Source organism: Hemitrygon akajei, chromosome 7 (assembly GCF_048418815.1).
Source record: "Hemitrygon akajei chromosome 7, sHemAka1.3, whole genome shotgun sequence".
Classification (NCBI taxonomy): domain Eukaryota; kingdom Metazoa; phylum Chordata; class Chondrichthyes; order Myliobatiformes; family Dasyatidae; genus Hemitrygon; species Hemitrygon akajei.
Window position 1 is genome coordinate 69693493 of NC_133130.1, and position 19760 is coordinate 69713252.

General features: G+C 38.6%; 1 protein-coding gene across 6 annotated transcripts in view; it reads left to right on the forward strand.

The window, feature by feature from the left end:
- arid1b (AT-rich interactive domain 1B) overlaps positions 1–19760 on the forward strand; it is a 417666-nt gene that overhangs the window by 286577 nt on the left and 111329 nt on the right. For 3 of the 6 annotated variants that reach the window (XM_073051134.1, XM_073051137.1, XM_073051136.1), the window contains exons 6-8: positions 7859–7948; positions 11823–12002; positions 17685–17792. In XM_073051134.1, coding sequence (XP_072907235.1) covers positions 7859–7948; positions 11823–12002; positions 17685–17792 — 378 coding nt within the window. The remainder of the gene's footprint in view (positions 1–7858; positions 7949–11822; positions 12003–17684; positions 17793–19760) is intronic. The other 3 variants (XM_073051135.1, XM_073051138.1, XM_073051140.1) reach the window with 1 other exon arrangement.

Here is a 19760-nt window from a genome sequence, read left to right on the forward strand (position 1 = left end):
TCTCTCTCTATGTCGTGCCGTTATCGTTGTTAATGAGTCCAACCACAGTTGTGTCAGCAGCAAACTTGATGAATCGATTTGAACTGGATCTAGCACGGCAGTCATGTGTGGGCTGAACACGCAGCCCTGGGGAGAGCCACTGCTCAGCATGATAGATCTAGAGATGTTTTTGCTAACAGGGATTGACTGTGGCCTTTCCGGCAAGAAGTTCATCATCCAGTGTAGAGGAAGGTGTTGAAACCCAAAGAGGGCAGTTTAACTGCCATCTTCTGAGGGATAATCCTATTAAGTGCGAGCTGAATTTAATAAATAGCATCCAGGCATTTGAAGCACCGTTTTGTAGGTGGATCAGGACTGAGTGGAGTGCAGAGACTATGTAATCATCAGCGGACTGCTTAGAGTGATAAGCTAACTGGAAAGAATCCAATGTAGCAGGAAGATGGGATTTAACGTGGTCCATAACCAGCCACTCAAAGCACTTCATTGTTGTTGAGGTCAGTGCCACTGTTGTTGAGGCTGGTTACTGTTGCCTCGGGCAATGGGGGGATGATGGCACCTCGAAGCCTGAGGGGACAGTGAGATGTTGAAGATGTGTTTTAGAATTTCAGTTAACTGAGCTGAGTAGTTCCTTAGCACCCAACTAGTTATTATGACCTGCAGCTTTACATGAGTTGACCCTGGCTAGTGTCTCCCTCACATCAGCTGTGGCCAGAGAGAGTGCCTGCCTTCTTGGGGAGGAAGGGGGGGCCTTCCTCATGGGCACATCGTTCCGTGTATCAAACCAAATTTAGCCTATCAGGAAGAGAAACATCACTGTGGACTAGCAGTCTGTTATGGCCTGAATGCCCTGCCACATGTGCTTCATGTCTGTGGTGTTACAGACTTGGGCATATATCCTCAATGAATAATCCTGTTTTGCCCACCTCATTCCATGGGAAGGTGTAACTCTTGGTGACCTGAGAGCTGTCTTATCATCCTCATCTGACGACGGCATCCAGATTTCTGCTTCAGCCATGGCTGCTGATTTGCTGTCACACAGATGAGTTTCATAACAGTGTCATCTGCAATGCAGTCACAGATCTCACATATTCATTGACATTAATGTGATGGTCATAGTAGACGCCTTCCTGAGCATGTTCTAGTCAGTTATTTCAAAACAGTCCTGTAATGCTTTGTATGCACCAAAATAAAAAAAATACCTGGGTCTTTCTTATAACTGTTTGGTAGCCTCTAATCTGTTTTGGAGTTCTCACTTGAAGTTGGAAACTCACAAAACATATTTCAGCCATGATATTCAGTTCATTGACCTACAATTCACTGTTATGCTGACCTCTCTTAAGAAAAAAAGAGACACAATCCTAAACAAAGAAGATACTGAAGTCTTACGAGCTGTTAACTTCTATGATTGACATTGGAAACTTAATCCTCTCAGCCTAAAATCACAAAATTTTGAAAATGTTAACTAAAGTCAGTAGAATTATGTCCATTGATGAAAAACCCATGAGCACTGCTATTAGTGAAGGAGCAGCACGTATAATGAGCTACTATTTCTCATGCTTTTGATACAGTCTGAATCAATTGCTGCTCTTGCAATGTATTTCTGTGGTCCTTGTTAAGCCACTGACTTGATGAAATTGGTTGTAAGGAACGTCTCTGGCTATGAAATTACGAATTGGAATAGAATTCTGCAACAAATGTTTTGACTCAGGCTATGTCCAAACTAGACTGGATAAATCCGTAACCGAAGCTTTTCCTCTTCGTTTTGACCCTTCATCCACACTGAAACAGCGTTTTCCTCCCTGAAAACGGAGCTTTCCTAAAACGTCCTCCAGAGTGTGTAAATTTGAAAACACCGCTTGGGTAAGAGTAGTGTGGACGGGGTAACCGGAAATTTCTAGAAACGCTGTCATTACATGCCAGAAGAGATAGTGGTGACAGCGCGGCATTTCATTGTTTTCATGAGCACAACTCCCACACAACCTAACAATTTCAGAACAGACGGCAATGAGACTGAAGCCAGAAGAGTTAGAAATGTACTCACCAAATACTTTGACCCATAACTTACTGAATAAATAAGTATACTCACTTTGCCCTGTTTTCTGTCCTTGCTTGTATGAAGGTGGTTTACCTATTTATGCAAGTACTTCTCTGACAATAGATGTGTAACAGCCTAATGTAACATTGTATGGAAATACAAGATAACACTGATGCAGACATATTTTATACATTTAACAAGGTGCTTTATGAATGCAACAGAGTTAGTCAGTTTTTCAATGTTCGTCGTCAGCCAGGTCATACTATCGGTAAACTCCCTGTCGGTTGCCTCCATACACTCCAGTATTTGGTTTTTTTAGTTTTAAGTCCTCCTGCATGAGAGCCATCAGCTGTCCATCATTTGGCAATTTCCCTTTAAGTTTTTCTCATCTGTAACTGCACAAACGCACACTTTCACTGCGAGATTCGACACCAAGCATGTCGCTTGTTTTCTGTAGATGTGTCCTGCGCATGCCCAGTAGGAGGAGATTTGCCCAAATACCCATTTTAATGTGGACAGAGGTATTTTCAAAAACGCTTGGTGTGGACGTGTATCATTTTTATGCAAAACCAGTGTTTTCAAAATTATCCGGTCTAGTATGGACGTAGCCTCAGTGCCTTACAGATATTCAGGCTGCTAAATCTGTTCTGAAATGATGTCATGTTGCATGATGGTAGAGCCACATAACAGGATGCGGAACGACATCTATCAGGTTATACTCTTCCAATGGAGAAGATTGCCAAATATATAGAGAAGAAGATCAAAGAATGAGCTCAAAGCTTCCCTGAAGAAGAGCAACATCCCCAGGACCTATGAGCACTCAAACTGAGAAGGAGATTCAAAATGGTATTGTTGGGAACATGCAGAAACACATGCTAGCCATGAGAGATGTGTGCCACCTCACCAGCTGCATATGCACCATTCCCTCAATGGGTCCCTTTCATGTAGGACTATGTGGTTCCCATGTGGCCGTATTGAGTCATCTCATCATTCATAATGCCAGTGTGGAGGATTCCGAGGGGTTGCATACAATGAAGAGAAGATGCTTGTCAAGGGCTATATCATGCGAGGAAGACATTTACAGGTCATCTTGTTCTGTGCAAAAGTTGTGCATTAAATTCCACTCCCTTATTCTTTCCCCATATCCAAACAAATGCTTCTCTTTCAAGTAGTTATCCAAACCCCTCTTGAAAATTTGCTTACATTATGCTTTCAGGCAGTGCATCTCAAGCAACAGACTGCTGCTTGATACATTATTTTCTCAGAAGTTGAAAAATAAAAAGCTGAAGCTGGAAATCTGTTATAAAAACAGGAAACAGTGGAAATACTTGGGTCTGGCAGCATCTTTATTGAGAAAAACAGTTAATATTTTGTTTTTCTTCTTGGCCAGCTGCATGTATTTTCCTTGTTCATTTTAATTTTTCATGTCATTTCTAATTTTCTTGCAATTTATACTAAACTCATCTTCTGGTATCCAATCAAATTTGCAAGGCAAAAATAGCTTGTCTTTATTCATTCTGTAAAATTTCTTCAATATGTCTGTCCCTTTTAATTCTCTTCTCTTAACCTTCCCTGTTCTAAAAGAAATGTGTTCTATTTTCTCTTTTATCTGGTCTGTCATCAGTGATGCTGTTTTATAGATTTTGTCTGTAATGTCACTATGACCTTGAGATCCTTTGCAGATTTCAATGTAAAACTCTTGATTATACCCACTTAGTGTTTTAGAACATAACTTAGTTTGCACTGTTTACCTTTTGTTTATATAGCCATAGATACATAAGGCTTTTATATAAATTCTCTTGTCTTTCCATCTTCAAAGAGTTGTGAATGACATTTTTTCTCTACTACTCCTTAAAATTTACCATGATTTATGTATATTTATTCAATTTCTTCATTTTTCCTCTAAAACTAACCACTTTCTACATTAAATTTCATGTGTTACAAGTCTGTTTCATTAGTCCAGTATATTGTAATTATCTTTGCTATTTGTTGTGTTACTATGTTTTATACCAAGGCCAGGTCAATTATTGACAGCAGTGTTAATGTTAAAATTATAGACTAGTTAGCCTGACTTCAGTGGTGGGCAATATGTTGGAGTTCACTATTAAGGATGACATTTTGGGGTACTTGAATTCACATGATAAAAAAGGCTGAAGTCCTATGGTTTCCTTAAGGGGAGATCTTACCTGAGAAATCTGTTGGAATTCTTTGAGGGAATGACAGGCAGGATAAACAGAAGTCACTGGATGCTGTTTACTTGGATTATCAGAAGGTCTTTGACAAGATGCCGCACCTGAGGCTGCTGAACTAGTTAAAAGCCTATAGTATTACAAGAAAGATACTAGCATGGACAGAAGATTGGCTGGCAGAAGGCAAAGAGTGGAAATAAAGGGGACGACTTCTGGTTGGCTGCCAGTGACTAGTGATATTCTGCAGTGCTCAGTGTTGGGTCTGTAATTTTACACATTATTTATTAATGATTTGGATGATGGAATCGATGGCTTTGTGGCCAAGTTTGTAGATAATACAAAGATAGGTGGAGGGGAAGGTAGTGTTGAGCAAGTGAGGAGCCTGTAGAAAGACTTTGACAAATTAGGAGAATGGGCAAAGATTGGAAGGGTAGGGTCATGCACTTTGGTAGAAGGAATATTTTCCAAATGAGGAATTAATTCAGAAATCAAAGGTGCAAACTTGCAGGTTGAGTTAGTAGTAAGGAAGACAAATGCAATGTCAGCATTCATTTTAAGAGGACTATAATTTAAACACAAGGATGTAATAAGGAGGCTTTATAAGGCAATAGTCTGATCACAGAAGTACTGTGAGCAAAGTTGGGCTCTGTATCTAAAAGAATTTGCTGGCATTGGAGAGGGTCCATAGAAGGTTCATGAGGATGATCCCAAGAATGCAAGTATTAACATGGAGCAGCATTTGATGTTCTCTGGGCCTGTACTCACTGGAGTTTAGAAGGATAAGGAGGTATCTCATTGAAACCTACCAAATATTGAAAGGCCAATATGGAGTGGATGAGGAATGGAATGTCTAGGGCACAGCCTCTGAATAGAAGGATGTCTCTTTAGAAATGAGAAGAGCAGAAATTTCTTTAGCTAGAGAATATTGTGGAATTCATTACCACAGACAGTTGTAGAGGCCAAGTCATTGGGATATTTAAAGCAGAAGTTGATCAGTTCTTTATTAGTAAGGCATCAAAGTTTTTGGGGAGAAGGTAATAGAATGGGGTTGAAAGATCAAATAACAGAGCTGACTCAATGGGCCAAATGGCCTGATTCCATTCCTACATCTTCTAAGAGCTGGACTTCAGGAAGGTGCAGGTCAACTACTTTTTCAAAGGCTCTGCTGTCAAAAGAGTGAAGAGCACAAAGTTCCTTGATGACCACAAAACAGGCGATCTAACCTGGACCCACAGAACCTCCTCATTAGTCAAGAAAGCACAATGGTATCCACACTTTCAGAGGCAATTGAGGTGCAAAATTCGCCCCATGCCCGTTCTAACAACTTTGTACAGGAACACCAGAGGGAGTGCCTGTTTGGTTACATCATTGTGTAGCTGCAAGGCATCGGATCGCAAGACCCTACTGAGGATAGTAAGAATCACTAAGGATTATCAGGGTCTCTTCCCCCCATTTGTGGCATTTGCTAGGAGCGTTGTATGCAAAGGGCCCAAGGCATTGTTGAAGGATTCCTATGACCCATCCCACAATCTCTTTGACACACGACTGTCAGGAAAGAGTTGCAGAGCATCAGGGCTGGGACTGCTCGACTGGATAACAGCTTCTTCCCTTAGGCTGTGAGGCTAATGAATACTTTGCCACCACTAAGGTCTCATCGCTAGGACAGCAAGCTGTTTACTGTATACCTGTGCTGCCACATGCACTGTGAATTATATTTTATTAAATTATTTGTGGTAATATTTTGTTTTATGTGCTGTTTGTGATATACTGTGCCTATAAAAAGCATTCCTTCCCCACCCCCCCACCCCACCCCAGAAGTTTTCATGATTTATAACACTGAATCGCTGTGGATTTAATTTGGCTTTTTTGACACTGATAAACAGAAAAAAACCTCTTTCGTGTCAAAGTGAAAACAGATCTCTACAAAATTATCTAAATTAATTATAAATATAAAACACAAAATAATTGATTGCATAAGTATTTGTCGTCCCCATCCCCCCCTTAATATGACACACCAAATCATCACTCATGCAGTTAATTGAATTTAGAAGTCACATAAGTAGTTGGAGAGCATCATGTGCAGTCAAGGTATTTCAATTAATTGTAGTAAAAATACACCTGTATCTGGAAGGTCCAACTGCTGGTGAGTCAGTATCCTGGCAAAAACTACACCATGAAGACAAAAGAACATTCCAAGCAACTCCTCGAAAATGTTATTGAAAAGCACAAGTCAGGAGATGGATACAAGAATATTTCCAAGTCACTGAATATCCCTTGGAGTACAGTTAAGTCAATCATCGAGAAATGGAAAGAATATGGCACAGCTGTAAATCTGCCTAGAGCAGGCCATCCTCAAAATCTGAGTGACCTTGCAAGAAGGAGACTATTGAGGGAGGTCAACAAGAGATCTATGACAACCGTGGAGGAGTTACAAGCTTCAGTGACCAAGATGGGAGAGTCTGTGCATGCAATAACTGTTGTCCGGGTGCTTCACCAGTCGCAGTTTTATGGGAAAATGGCAAAGAGAAAGCCACTGTTGGAAAAAAACTCACATGAAATCCCAGCTAGAATTTGCCTTAAGGCACGTCAGAGACTCTGAAATCAGCTGGAAGAAAGTTCCGTGGTCTGATAAAACTAAAATTGAGCTTTTTGGCCATCAGGCAAAACACTATGTTTGGCATAAGCCAAACACAGCACATAATCAAAAACACACCGTCCCTACAGTGAAGCATGGTGGTGGCTGCATCATGCTGTGGGGATGCTTCACTGCAGCAGGCCCTGAAAGGCTTGTGAAGATAGAGGGTAAAACGAATAGAGCAAAATACGGGGAAATCCTGCAGGAAAACCTGATGTAGTCTGCAAGAGAACTGCAACATGGGAGAAGATTTGTTTTCCAGCAAGACAATGACCACAAGCAAAAAGCCAAAACTACACAGGAGTGGCTTAAATACACCAAAGTTAATGTCCTGGAGTGGCTAGGTTAGGGTCCAGACCTCAGTCCAATTGAGAATTTGTAGCTGGATTTGAAAAGGGCTATTCACTCATGATCCCCATGCAATCTGACAGAGCTTGAGCAGTTTTGTAAAGAAGAAGAGGGAAAATTGCCGTGTCCAGATATGCAAAGCTGACAGAAACCTATCCACTCAGAATCAAGGCTGTAATTGTTGTCAAAGGTATTCTTACTTAGAAAGAATGGAGACATTTCACAAAATGTCTGTGGAGCAATTATTTCCTATGTCTGTTTTTGGAAAGCTTTATTTTACACATCACACTTTTATCACTCTCAACTGTTCCTTGTCACTGCCTTCAGATCATCTGAACTTGCAGTTTATAGAAAATTTTCTGTAAAATGCCCATATTTCTGCTATTTTGTCCACAATGTATTATTTGAATTCTGATTCTACCAGCCAAATACTGACAATTTGTTTTTAACTACAAAAAAATTACATGATTTCTGTTGAAACTCTATAAGCTACTGTGCTTTCAGGAAAGAAAGTCTTTCTTCTTTCAAACCAAACAAATACATTGCAATATGGTTGCTCTACAATGAAGCATCTTAAAAAGTTCAAAGTAGTAACTTGCAGCTTTACTTAAGTCTTCTGCTGATAAACAAAAATTCTGTTCCACAATGCAGGAAATCAGATGCCAGCTCAGCCCCCCAACAGCCAATCAGATACTAGCTCTCATCCAGCCATGAACCAATCACCAATGTCACAGGATAGAGGTCAGTAACATCAATAACTTACTTACTGTATGGTTTTTGAATCTAGTTGTATAAATTAAGTAATATTGTTAGAGCATGTGCTTTAATTTATTCTTGGCAACAACTTGATTTACAACTTATTTTATGAAGCATCTACATTTGACATACTACCACTTTGGAAAATTATATTTGTTAAATATTTAATATTCAAATAAATTATCAGAAACTGACCATTGTCAACTTCACAAAATATAAAATATGAAACTGATCTTTGTTGACTTCACCAAATATAAAGTTATGATGTAAAGTAGAAATTTGATTTAGAGTTTGAAATTCAAATTCTAGGAATGTGTTCATAATAATTTACTGTGTCAGGATTTGCTTTCCATATTCTTATTCTTAAATGACATTATTTTTGTATCATGCTCATGATATTTGAATATTTGTGAGGCTGAGCATAGCACAATAGAATTGAAGTAAAGGACATTCTGTTGAGATTCAAACAATTTTCATCTTTGTCGCTCTTTTTTTCATGCTTGGTCATGCAATAGAATTTAGAATTCTCTCACCCAGTCATATTTTCCAAGCATCTAGGCCTCAGAAATGTAGACATAATTCATAAATTTTAGAGTTTTAAAGCAGAGATTCTGTTCAATTTAATATCTCTTCAGAATCAATATGGTTTATTATCTCTGTGTGTATCTATAGATATAGATACACACACACACTATTTACAATAAGAATTATAAAAACAAATTAGAGTAGTGCAAAAAGAGATCAAAGTACTGAGGTAGTGTAATGGGTTCATGGACCATTCAGAAATCTGATCGTGGAGGGAAGAAGCTGTTCCTAAAACTTTGAATGTGTGTCTTCAGACTCCCGTACCTCCTCTCTGAATGGTGTATTGAGAAGAGGGCAATTCCTGGATGATGAGTGTCCTTCATGATGGATGCCACCAGAATCAGAATCAGGTTTATTATCACCGGCATGTGTCGTGAAATTTGTTAACCTCGCAGCAGCAGTTCAATGCAATACATATTATAGAAGAAGAGAGAGAAAAATATAAAATAAAAATATGTATAATAAATAAGTAAATAAATTACAGTATATGTATATTGAACAGATTAAAAATTGTGCAAAATACAAATAATATATATTTAAAAAGTTAGGTGGTGTTCAAGAGTTCAATGTCCATTTAGGAATCAGATGGCAGAGGGGAAGAAGCTGTTCCTGAATCGCTGAGTGTGTGCCTTTAGGCTTCTGTACCTCCTACCTGATGGTGACAGTGAGAAAAGGGCATGCCTTGGGTGCTGGAGGTCCCTAATAATGGATGCTGCCTTCTGAAACACCGCTCCTCGAAGATGTCCTGGGTACTTTATAGGCTAGTACCCAAGATGGAGCCAACTGAATTTACAACCCTCTGCAGCTTCTTTCGGTCCTGTGCAGTCCTCCCCCCCCCCCCCCCCCCCCACCCCCCATACCAGAGAATGCTCTCCCTGGTACACCTATAGAAGTTTTTGAGTGTATTTGTTGACATGCCAAATCTCTTCAAACTCATAATGAAATACAGTCGGCCCTCCTTATCTGCGAATTCAACCAACCGCGAATCGTGAAAACCCGGAAGTGCTCTTCCTGCACTTGCTGTTCGAGCATGTACGGACTTTTTTTCTTGTCATTATTCTCTAAACAATGCAGTATAACAACTATTTTACATAGCATTTACATTGTATTAGGTATTATAAGTAATCTAGAGATGATTTAAAGTATACGGGAGGATGTGTGTGGGTTATCGTGGATCAGGATCGAAAAAAATTGGAAGTTCTCTTACTAAGTAAGTCAGAACAGGTACATCCAGTATTATTTAGCGTCAGTTAGTCAAACGTTTACATTCGTATATAGTATATATTTTACCTTTCTATGTACGGTATATAAAACACTTAAGAACGTATGTTTCAGCACCAGGCTCAGGAAGTTCCCGAGTTTGATCTAGTGACAGATTGCTATTGAGTGCGCTCTCTACCGTGCCGGGTTGATGTGGAGGATCAAAAACCCAAAATCCCAAAACCCAATAATTAAACCACTGCGTTGCTTAGTAATAATTGTAGCTTTCATCGGGGCACAGCCTTTCTCACTTCATCCTTTAAAATTGTTCCGATCATTGACCGAAGTAGCCTAACGCTTTTCCAATGACCGATGGCGTTTCACCTCTTTCCAATTGCTTTATTATTTCCACTTTATTTTCAATCGTTATCGTGATTATTTTACTAAACAGAAACACTGTAGATTCAGATCTCTTCCGCTGGGTCCTAATGTCCACCACACTGAGACAGGTTAAATAAGGTCTTGGGTTCCGCTGGGTCCTAAGGTCCACCGCATTGAGACAGGTTGAATAAGGGACTTGAGCATCCGCGAATTTTGGTATTCACGGGGGATCCAAGAACCAATCCCTCGCGGATAAGGAGGGCTGACTGTATAGTTGCTGTCTTGCCTTCTTTATAATTACATCGATATGTTGAGACTAGGTTAGGTCCTCAGAGATCTTGACACCCAGGAACTTGAAACTGCTCATTCTCTCCTTTTCTGGTCCCTCTGAGGATTGGTGTGTGTTTCTTCGTCTTACCCTTCCTGAAGTCCACAATTAGTTCTTTCATCTCACTGATGTTGAGCGCAAGGTTGTTGCTGCGACACCACTCCAGTAGTTGGCATATCTCACTCCTGACTCCATCTTGAAGCATCACATTTTGAACTTGATGGTGAGGAGGCTTGTGCACGTGTAGTTCATGTTATGATATGGTTCTGCTTTCTGGTTCCCCCTTTTTTGCTACTACTTTGTGCAAATTTGGACCGTTGGCTCTGCAGCCTAAAGTTCACGAATGACACAGTGTTAGATTGAACTGAATATGCCTGGACTGTTTTGATCATTTTTGGTCTAATGTTTTATATTCTGTATTTTTTTGCATTTTGTGCAATTTTGGTTTTGTTTTGTGTTTTGGGGTGTGATGTTTTTTATTGTACAGATTCCATGGTTTTCTTTCTTTCTTTCATGGCTGTCTGTGAGAAAACTAATCTCGGGGTTGTATACTGCATACATAGTTCAATAATAAATGTACTTAGTACCGAATTCACTACCTCCAGATCAAAGCTGTGGCAGTTTTCTTCATAGCCTGGTGTTTTTTATATCCTTATGTATTTAAAGTTACTGTTTTATTCACTTTGACCAATTCAAGCTTCTGCTTTGCAAACAGTATGTACCATAAAACTCAGACAATCTGGTATCCTCGGGACTTTAGTGGTACTAAATTGGCAGATTTCCCCAGATTAGTGGATGATTTTTGTATTAAAACATCAGCACATTTTAATTATTTGATTTTAGGATATTACACAATAATGTAAATAGTATGAGAAATTTTCCAATGAACCCATTCAGAAGAAGCAAGGCCTCATGAATGAAGCATGGGAAATCGGTCCCCAGTGTGTTTGAAGGGAGTGTGGCAAATGGGCCCCTGACAAGCATCTTGTGCACATTCATAACACATTTCTGACTGCACATTTAAATACTCCTGTACTGTTGTGTAAGTCAAGCAAATGTGTACCAATCAACTCTAAACTGGTTATTTTAGAGAGCATAACGACAACAATATTCACTGACTAAACTAGCTAGTACTATTATCTTCTCAGCTCCTTGACTGTAACACAGCTTATTAACAGCATTGTTAGTATAATTAAATGATAGAAAGGAAAGTGGATGGTACTCCATGACATTTAGCTGAAGAAGCATTTGGCACCCCAATTTTAAAGAAGAGCTGTATCCAGCAAGGTGGTGTTAGCTTTATAATTAGATTCTGTCTTTTATATATCTGTCTAAACTTCTTATATCTTGTCCTTGTCTCTGTAGGTTTCATGCCAAGTGTCCAGAGAAATGCACAGGTATCTCAATATGGATCTCAGCAAACCGGTCCGCCCATGTCTCCGCACCCATCACCTGTTGGACAGATGCACACTGGTATGGGGTCTTATCAGCAGACCAATTCCAGCAGCACTTATTGCCCCCAAAGTGGCCAGTATGGGCCACAAGGTAAGAAAAGGAAATGATTTTTTAAAGGTATGAATGAATCATTGATTCACCAATTAGAAACCTACTGTGCAAAGCCAGCCTAGCTTCTTACAAGCATTTTCTAGTAGCACAGTACAGTATAACAAATATAAAGATATATGTAATGATTGCCTGGTTTTCTTTACTGAAAATAGTAAGTTTCAGTATGTTGTTAATGCTTTGGAACACATTGCTAGAAAGAATGTTGGAAACAGTCACAGTAATGTTGAAAAGGGAAAATATTTCCAAGACAGTGGGACTTAGTCTTCCTTACCACAACTTCTTCTCCGCCCCTCCCCACCACCCACATCTTCCACATTGATATTACCAGCCATCTGGTAGCTTTTCCATCTTCCCCAACCCCCACCACTCCCCCACATCAACTGCTGCTAGAGCTCCTGGGGATACATTTTGAGGATAAATTCCTGATCTTCTGATATTCTGACAGGAATTCCTTTCTGTGGCCATCAGATTAGTTTAACACCTCTGGATGGTTGTAGCATCAGTTAGAGACAAAACTGTAAACAATGGGGAGTCAAAAGCAGATAACATAGGACAGAAGAATATCTAAGTATTTTAATGAATATGGTGTGTGTAAACATTAAGGATTCAGCACTTTTTACAGAAAATGAAATAGTCTTGACAAAGCTACTATTTAATTTGAACTTTTGATTTAAAATAGCACTTATAAAAGCCCCCATAATGTGTACAGTCCAGATTATGCTGTTATACAGTAAATTCAGACAGGCTGGAGCACCACATGGCTGGAGTTCTTTCAGGAACTCTATATCTTCTTTGAGGAGTTGTATTGGTAAAATTGGCAATGTCTTCAGTGTTACCTTTAAAGTCATAAAAATCAAGATATAACCGTTAAGGATTTGTTAAATACTATGGTAGTCCTGCTCACTACAACTAAGGAAGCAATTAGACCCGTGGGGTCTGTGCCAGCTCACAGCAGAGCAATGTCACCAGTCTAATTTTTTCCCCTGCCCCCCCCCCCCCCCCCAGCAACTTACTTCGTCTCACATTGCTAGCCATTCTCTCTTGATTTTGTTTTACTACATGTTACACTAATTCCTGGATGAAAGCAAGCTCACCTCAATGAAATAAAACCCGTCTTTCTCTTAGTTTTTATTTGCTGAGTAGAAAAACTCTTCATATGCAAGTTTTGATGTGCATTGAAGTAGAAAGCTGAATTATTTTCGGGGAGTTTAAGTATATACATTCCAAGAAGCCCATTGGTTGTCATTGTACATAAGGAACATAGATTAGGTGTTGGATGATGAAGAGGTCTTCATTCTGATTTGTTCCCAAAATAGGTAAATTAATAGTTTGACTTTTAGAGGATCTGCAAGATATTTTTTAAATCATTTTTTCAGGATTTAACTGTAAATCTACTTAACCTAAAATTACTTTATTTCAAAGGCTTCCCTTCTTACTTTATTTACAGTGCACTGATCAGAGTCCACAGTCATATGATTCCATGTTGATTAGTTGTGTGTTCTAATGCATACTACATATGGATTTCCCCCAATAATATGTGATAAATTCTATGTTCTGTTCAACGTTATTTCAACAACATGAATCTATTGATTGTGACTTCTCAACACAATATCCATTTCTGGGCTGGAGTTTACTAATAAAGTACCTTCCTTCTCCTGTACCCAATCCCAAATCTTATCAATCAGTCAATATGTTACAAACTGACCATTCCTCAAAGATATTCAAATGAATACCATCTCAACCACCATGTTGGCTTAAAGGATTAGTTAGTCAAGATGTGTAGCAGATACTTTCGGGGATCTATCAGAATACTTAAATTCCTGTGAGAAAGAAAAGTTGTGGGTTTGGGGGGGGGAGGAGACCGACCAGCCTTGGTTAATTAAAAAAAATAACAGCATATAAAACTTAAAGAAATAATGTATAATTGTGCAAAGATAAGATTTCTGGACAAACAACTGGGCAAAATATAAAGCAATAAAGAATAACTAAAAGACTAGAATAAAAAAGCTAGTGAGTAATGCGTAAAAATATAGGAAGAACTTAGATATTTTTTAAAAAGCTGACAAATTAATGGAAGGCAAGGAGCTCACAGCTAAATTAAACAGATATTTTGATCTGTCTTCAATGAAGACAACTCAGGTTGCGTCCCAGAAATATTTGTAAATTAGGAACTGGAAGTGAGGAAGGAAATGAGGAAACTTCCAGTCACCAGGGAGGTGGTTGGACCTGTGGGATGACATGTCTTCAGGTCCTGATAGAGTTCATCCTTGGGTTAGAGATATATGATGGGTTTTAAATTTTCCCAAATTCCCTAGATTCGTGGAAGGTTCCTTTGGATTGGAAACCAGCAAATACAACTCCTTTATCCGAAAAGGTAGAGAGAAAAAAGGTGAAAACTACAGGCCAGATATTACAGCAGGGCAGTTGGAAAATTTTAAGGTAATTAGGAAAATACAGCATGATTTTATGAAAGAAAACTTATGTTTGACCAAGTTATTGGAGTTCATTGAAGAAATTAAGGAGAACGTAATTGGTTTACCATATGGCATGAAATATTATCGTTGAAAATGAAAGTCCATGGAGTAAGTGGAAATATTTCGGCATGGATAGAAGATTGCTTGGCTAACAGGAAGTGGAGAGAAAGCAGTAATAGGTTTTTTTTCGGGTTGAAACAGTAGAATAAGTGGAGTGCCATGGAAACTGGGGCTGGGATGCAAATTGTAGAAATGACTTGGATGATGACACCAAGCATGTGGCTGCTGATTTTCTGGTGAGACAAAGGTAGGAAAAGACATAAGAACTTGAATGAAAAAGTAAGATCGGTATCTTTTAGTGATCTAATGCATTGGTTAGACCATGAAGAGTATTGGTCTTTTATTTAAGGAAGGAAGTTGAAATGTTGGAAGCATTAGGGGGCATGTTTATATAAATATTGCATTAATGTACAGGCTAGGATTGGAGTTCATTAAACATGAGATTCTGGAGGGTGTGAATAGAATGGATCTAGAAGTGATACTCCCCCCTTGGGAGAATCTTGAACAAGGAATCACTGTTTTAAAAAAGGCATCACCCATTTAACATCACAATGAAGTGAGGAGAGATCTTTTTCTCTGAGGGTTGTAAGCCTTTGGGCCTCCCTTCCTCAGAGTCTTGGAGAAAATGAATGGCCTACTGCTTCTAATTCACGTATTCAAATACTCTGGATGTGTTAAGGTGCAAATATTAGATGTGCATGTAATGAAGGAATTCTGGTTTTTATAAGGCTGTTTAACTTTTATATGATTAGGGACAAGTAATCTATATCCTAAAATTGACAGTTTAGTCTTGAGTCTGAGCCAGATTTAGTTATCAGCATAACATTGCATGGACAAGTAGCTAATGATGATGGTGGTGACTACCTGGATTTTGCTAAGAGTCAGCAAGCTTCAGACTTTGTGCACTGTTGCTGAAATTTACACTGTGCCCTTGCTGGCTAAACTCCACTGGGAGTTTGCCATTGTGGTTTTCCCCTGTATTTCCCATGATTTCATGCAACTATGATGAGGAGGGATTCACTTGGCTTTTCATTGAGGTATCTGTTCTTGCACTCTGCCAGTTTAAACCTGGTGCATTATCTGAGCCCATGTATTTTAATAGAGATTATCGCATTCTAGGGAGAAAAGAGTGTGTTCATTTTGGCTATCCGTTGTACAGAGTTTGTGCTGTATAAAGAAGGCCTAGCTACATTCTTGAAATGTGCCATGTTTATCAAATTATTATATGTAATGCTTGGAATGAAATAATGATAGCAGAGATGAAGATTTCAGTAATAAGGAACAGCAAGAGAATTTCCCCAGTACTGTTGGGACAGAGGAGGATAGGTGAATGATTGATAGAGATATTCATGGGGAAAGGTCTTCATAAAGCAGAGGGGAAAAAAAGGCTTTTCATTTTCAATTAACATAGGTAGTAGGAGAACCAGAGAGAAGACATTTTATGCATAAAATTCTTATATGTATGCACTGCCTGAAAGGATGTTAGATGTTGATTCAATACTAACTTGCAAGATGGAATTAAAATAATTTACAGTATTGTAGATCAAGAGAAGTAGAACTATCGGGACAATTCTTTTTAAAGTTTGGCACAGGGACCTCGAGCTGTATGACCTGAATGGGTCCAAATCTGTAGTGAAACTCCTTTGGATTTCCAAACCCAGGATTGCTGAGATCTAGCATGAATAAATTTACAATGACAGTTTTCCACTTGCTGCCATATGGTTAGCAGGAAAAAGTGTTTTCTTTTGTAATTGTCAAAGAGTTTATGCCAAGAAAGAAAGGAGTAGAGGATTTTAAACTGCGTGCCAATTAGATCTCAACTTTGGCATCTCTGACGCATGTGCCTTGAGTTCAACTCCCTATCAGAGACTTGAGCACAAAATCAATGTTAGTGCTGTTGAGAGGGATTCTGTTTTTCAGATTAAGCATTTCACCAAAACCCTTTTTGTAGCAGGTGAGTACAAAATATCCAGTAGGACTATCTGATGAACTAAATCATTCTCCCAGTGTCATGGCTAGCATTCATTTCTCACTAAAACAAACTGGTCATTTATTCTTTTGTATGACCTTGCTGTGCCAAATTGGCTGTATCACCTGAAAATGCTGAATTAATTGCAGTGTCTGGAGTCTCTTGAGCTTGTAAAATAGACTTTGAGAAATAAATTCTTTACATTTGCACTGCTGAATCCGGCTTTATATTGGTTTGGTTCTCACATCACTGTGGCTGTAAGTTGTTTATTGGACATGTTTGTTGTTCCATATTGGAAAGAATTCATTTAGTTGTCCTCAATGTGGATTAGTACTTGAGCCATCCTCAGCTCTTTGCTAAGGAGGTTCTGATTAACAATACCGTCCCAGTTGTCTGAGGTCAGGGATCCAGTTTGTTTCTTGGTGTAGAATTTGCTTAACTATTACCTGCCTTGATTTTCAAATAGTCTGCATTCTGTGCTACTACCTGTGTCATAAATACATAGATAAAGGATCTTATAGGGCTCGCATCATTAAGATTTTAAAAAAAATACTATCTGTCAAACTTTTGTGATTCAAGATCATAGGAGAAGCCACAGTTGACATACTGTATGTTCTCAAAACAGATGAATGATACCACAGTGCACTGTGGTTATTACTGTTTGTTCATTTTGGGTTATTTGAATTTGTTTTTATCCCACTTATTATGCTTATTCATCTCAACCTTATGTAGTCTTCTGCTCATGTTATTTTGAGCAAAGTATATCACTGGACAATCCAACTACAGTCCCTGTTGGATTATAACAAACTGAAAGCTTTTTCCAATGGATGCATCAGAGAAAAGAAACTTAAACAATAATGAAAATCTCTGTTGATTAAAAGGTGTTGCAGGAAATAAAGGGAATAAAGGGAAAAGGGTGGCAAATGGACAGCTAGAGCTTGAAAGATAAAAAGGAAGTGACAAAGCTCATGAGGCAAGTGTATAAAATAGAAAAGGTGGAAATTACTGAGTCCAAATATTCAGATTTCTGGCCTTCTACTGATTCTCATCCATTGAACCTGGTTTGAGGAGCAAGGGAGGAAACTATTAATAGATTTGGCAGCTGAGTTGTGAAGGAGACCGTGGTCCTTGTGTTTACTGTGGCTTCTCCTGGAGCAGGTTGTGCCATGACAGTTAAAAGAAATGGCAGCACCCATGGATCGGAAGGAAAGGAAAGGGGCGCTGTCGGTCTGGAAGTAGCAAAGATCGTCGACGAGACTGTTGGAGGTAAGAATCTGACAGAGGAAAGTACAAAATAGGAGGGTTTGATAGTTGAGAAATGTCATACACAGCACAGCATAAATATAAAGAACAAAAGAGGGAAAGTGGACATTAAAACACTAAATTAAATTCATTTGGGAGAAGGGAAGGTAAAACGTTTTGTGAATCTGGGGCTAATCAGGCCATAGCAGTGAAGCCAGTGTGTATTAATTGCCAATACTAGATTACTGTGGTGTGCAATTCATTCCTTTCAGTTAAATGCAGTCAGTGGCTGGAAATCTAGACCAATTACTAAAAGTCTGCAAGAAGTTTTCATGCTGAAAATTACATTAAATAAAGTGCCTTTTTTGAGAAATATTTTGGTTTCAATTTAGATTTAACAATACAGTTGAAAGTGAGAGCCTTTTCTTTAAACCCTGGTCCAGCCTAAAAAGATTGGCATATATGTTGCTTTTAATTTGTAGGGCTTTATTTAGGTAACTTGACAATTTAATTTTTAGCATTAAATTTTATTCTTGTTTTGTAATCTGTTACTGCAAACAAATTATTGGGTGATTCCATTTTGAACATAAAAAATAATTTAGTCACAAGTGGATTGTTATAGTTAGTTAGCAAAATTAAATTCTCTGGCATATGCATATCTCAACGTTGCCAAGAGCTTCATCATTGTAAATTTTACAGCTTGCAGCTGCTTTTGATTAACTGCTGTTGTGTTGATCTATTTTCTTCCTACCAAATTTGTTCCCAGTCCATTTATTGTAGTTAAATGGATTAGAAACTGGGTTGACATTGCCCAGACACAATTTGTAAGCAGTAGTGTGTCCAGATGTTAGCATTTTCAAGATTTATCATGTTCATCCATGCCCAAACACTTAAATAGCTTCCAGGTCTTAAACAGTGTAGATTCTCCACATGGTATCAGATTTGGGGAAGAACTCAATTTTGCCTTGTCTTGTCTTGAACTCCCCCCACAAGGAGAAGAAGGCACTTTGATTTTTAATCAATACACATATTACCAGTTTGTCCATGGAATTTCCAGGTTATTCATAAAGTTATATTAAATGAGGTTGTTGTATGAGATATTCTTTGATGATCCACTTCTCATAACACATTGCACAACGTGGATAAAACAAAAGTTGCACCTTATGATTTGTTGAGTGGTCATTTTTTATAATCAGTAAATCAAAGCCTTGTAGTTTTGTATAATATAATATAATAGCTTGTTTATGCACCCATCTCTTGTTTGTTTGAAACAATACATTTCTGAACTCCACTCTCCTGAAAATAGTGAGAGATTCTTTGACTTAATGACTGCTTCCTAAACTACTTTTCATAATGTAAAATGCAATTCAATAAAAACTTTCTGAACTAGATGGAGGCAGGAACCTTCCTGTGCAATGGGTGTGATTTACTTGGTAATTACCAGGACAAATTGACATACATGTTTATTTGCAAAAATTAAGAAAGCATTATAAAATTCTACAGTGAAATTTTAAGTACCATGGGCTACAGAGCTTTTCTCATATTAGAAATAATATAGCTAACTATACCAGTCTCTGAGGCTCAGCAGGGAAGGGTAAAGTCAAGCAAAACAATGGTGATATGAGCTTCAGTTGTTAGGGGAATAGACAGGAGATCCTGTGGCCGCAAATCAGACAACAGATGGTGTGTTGCCTTCTAGATGCCAGGATCAAAGATGTTTCAGAATGGCTGTAGAACATTCTTGGTGGGGGGGTGCGGTGGAAAGTTAAGTAGTCAGAGAGTATGGTATAGATTGGCACTAATGACATACGCAGAAAGGGGAAAGAGGTCCTAAGCAGAAAGTACTTAGAGTTAGGAAATTGGCTGAAAAAGGACCTCAAAGACAGTTATCTCTGGATTACTCCCAGTGTCATGTGCTAGTCAGGGCAAGAATCAAGAAATAAACCAGATGAACGTGTAATTGAGGAGTTAATGCATGGGGCAGGGTTCAGG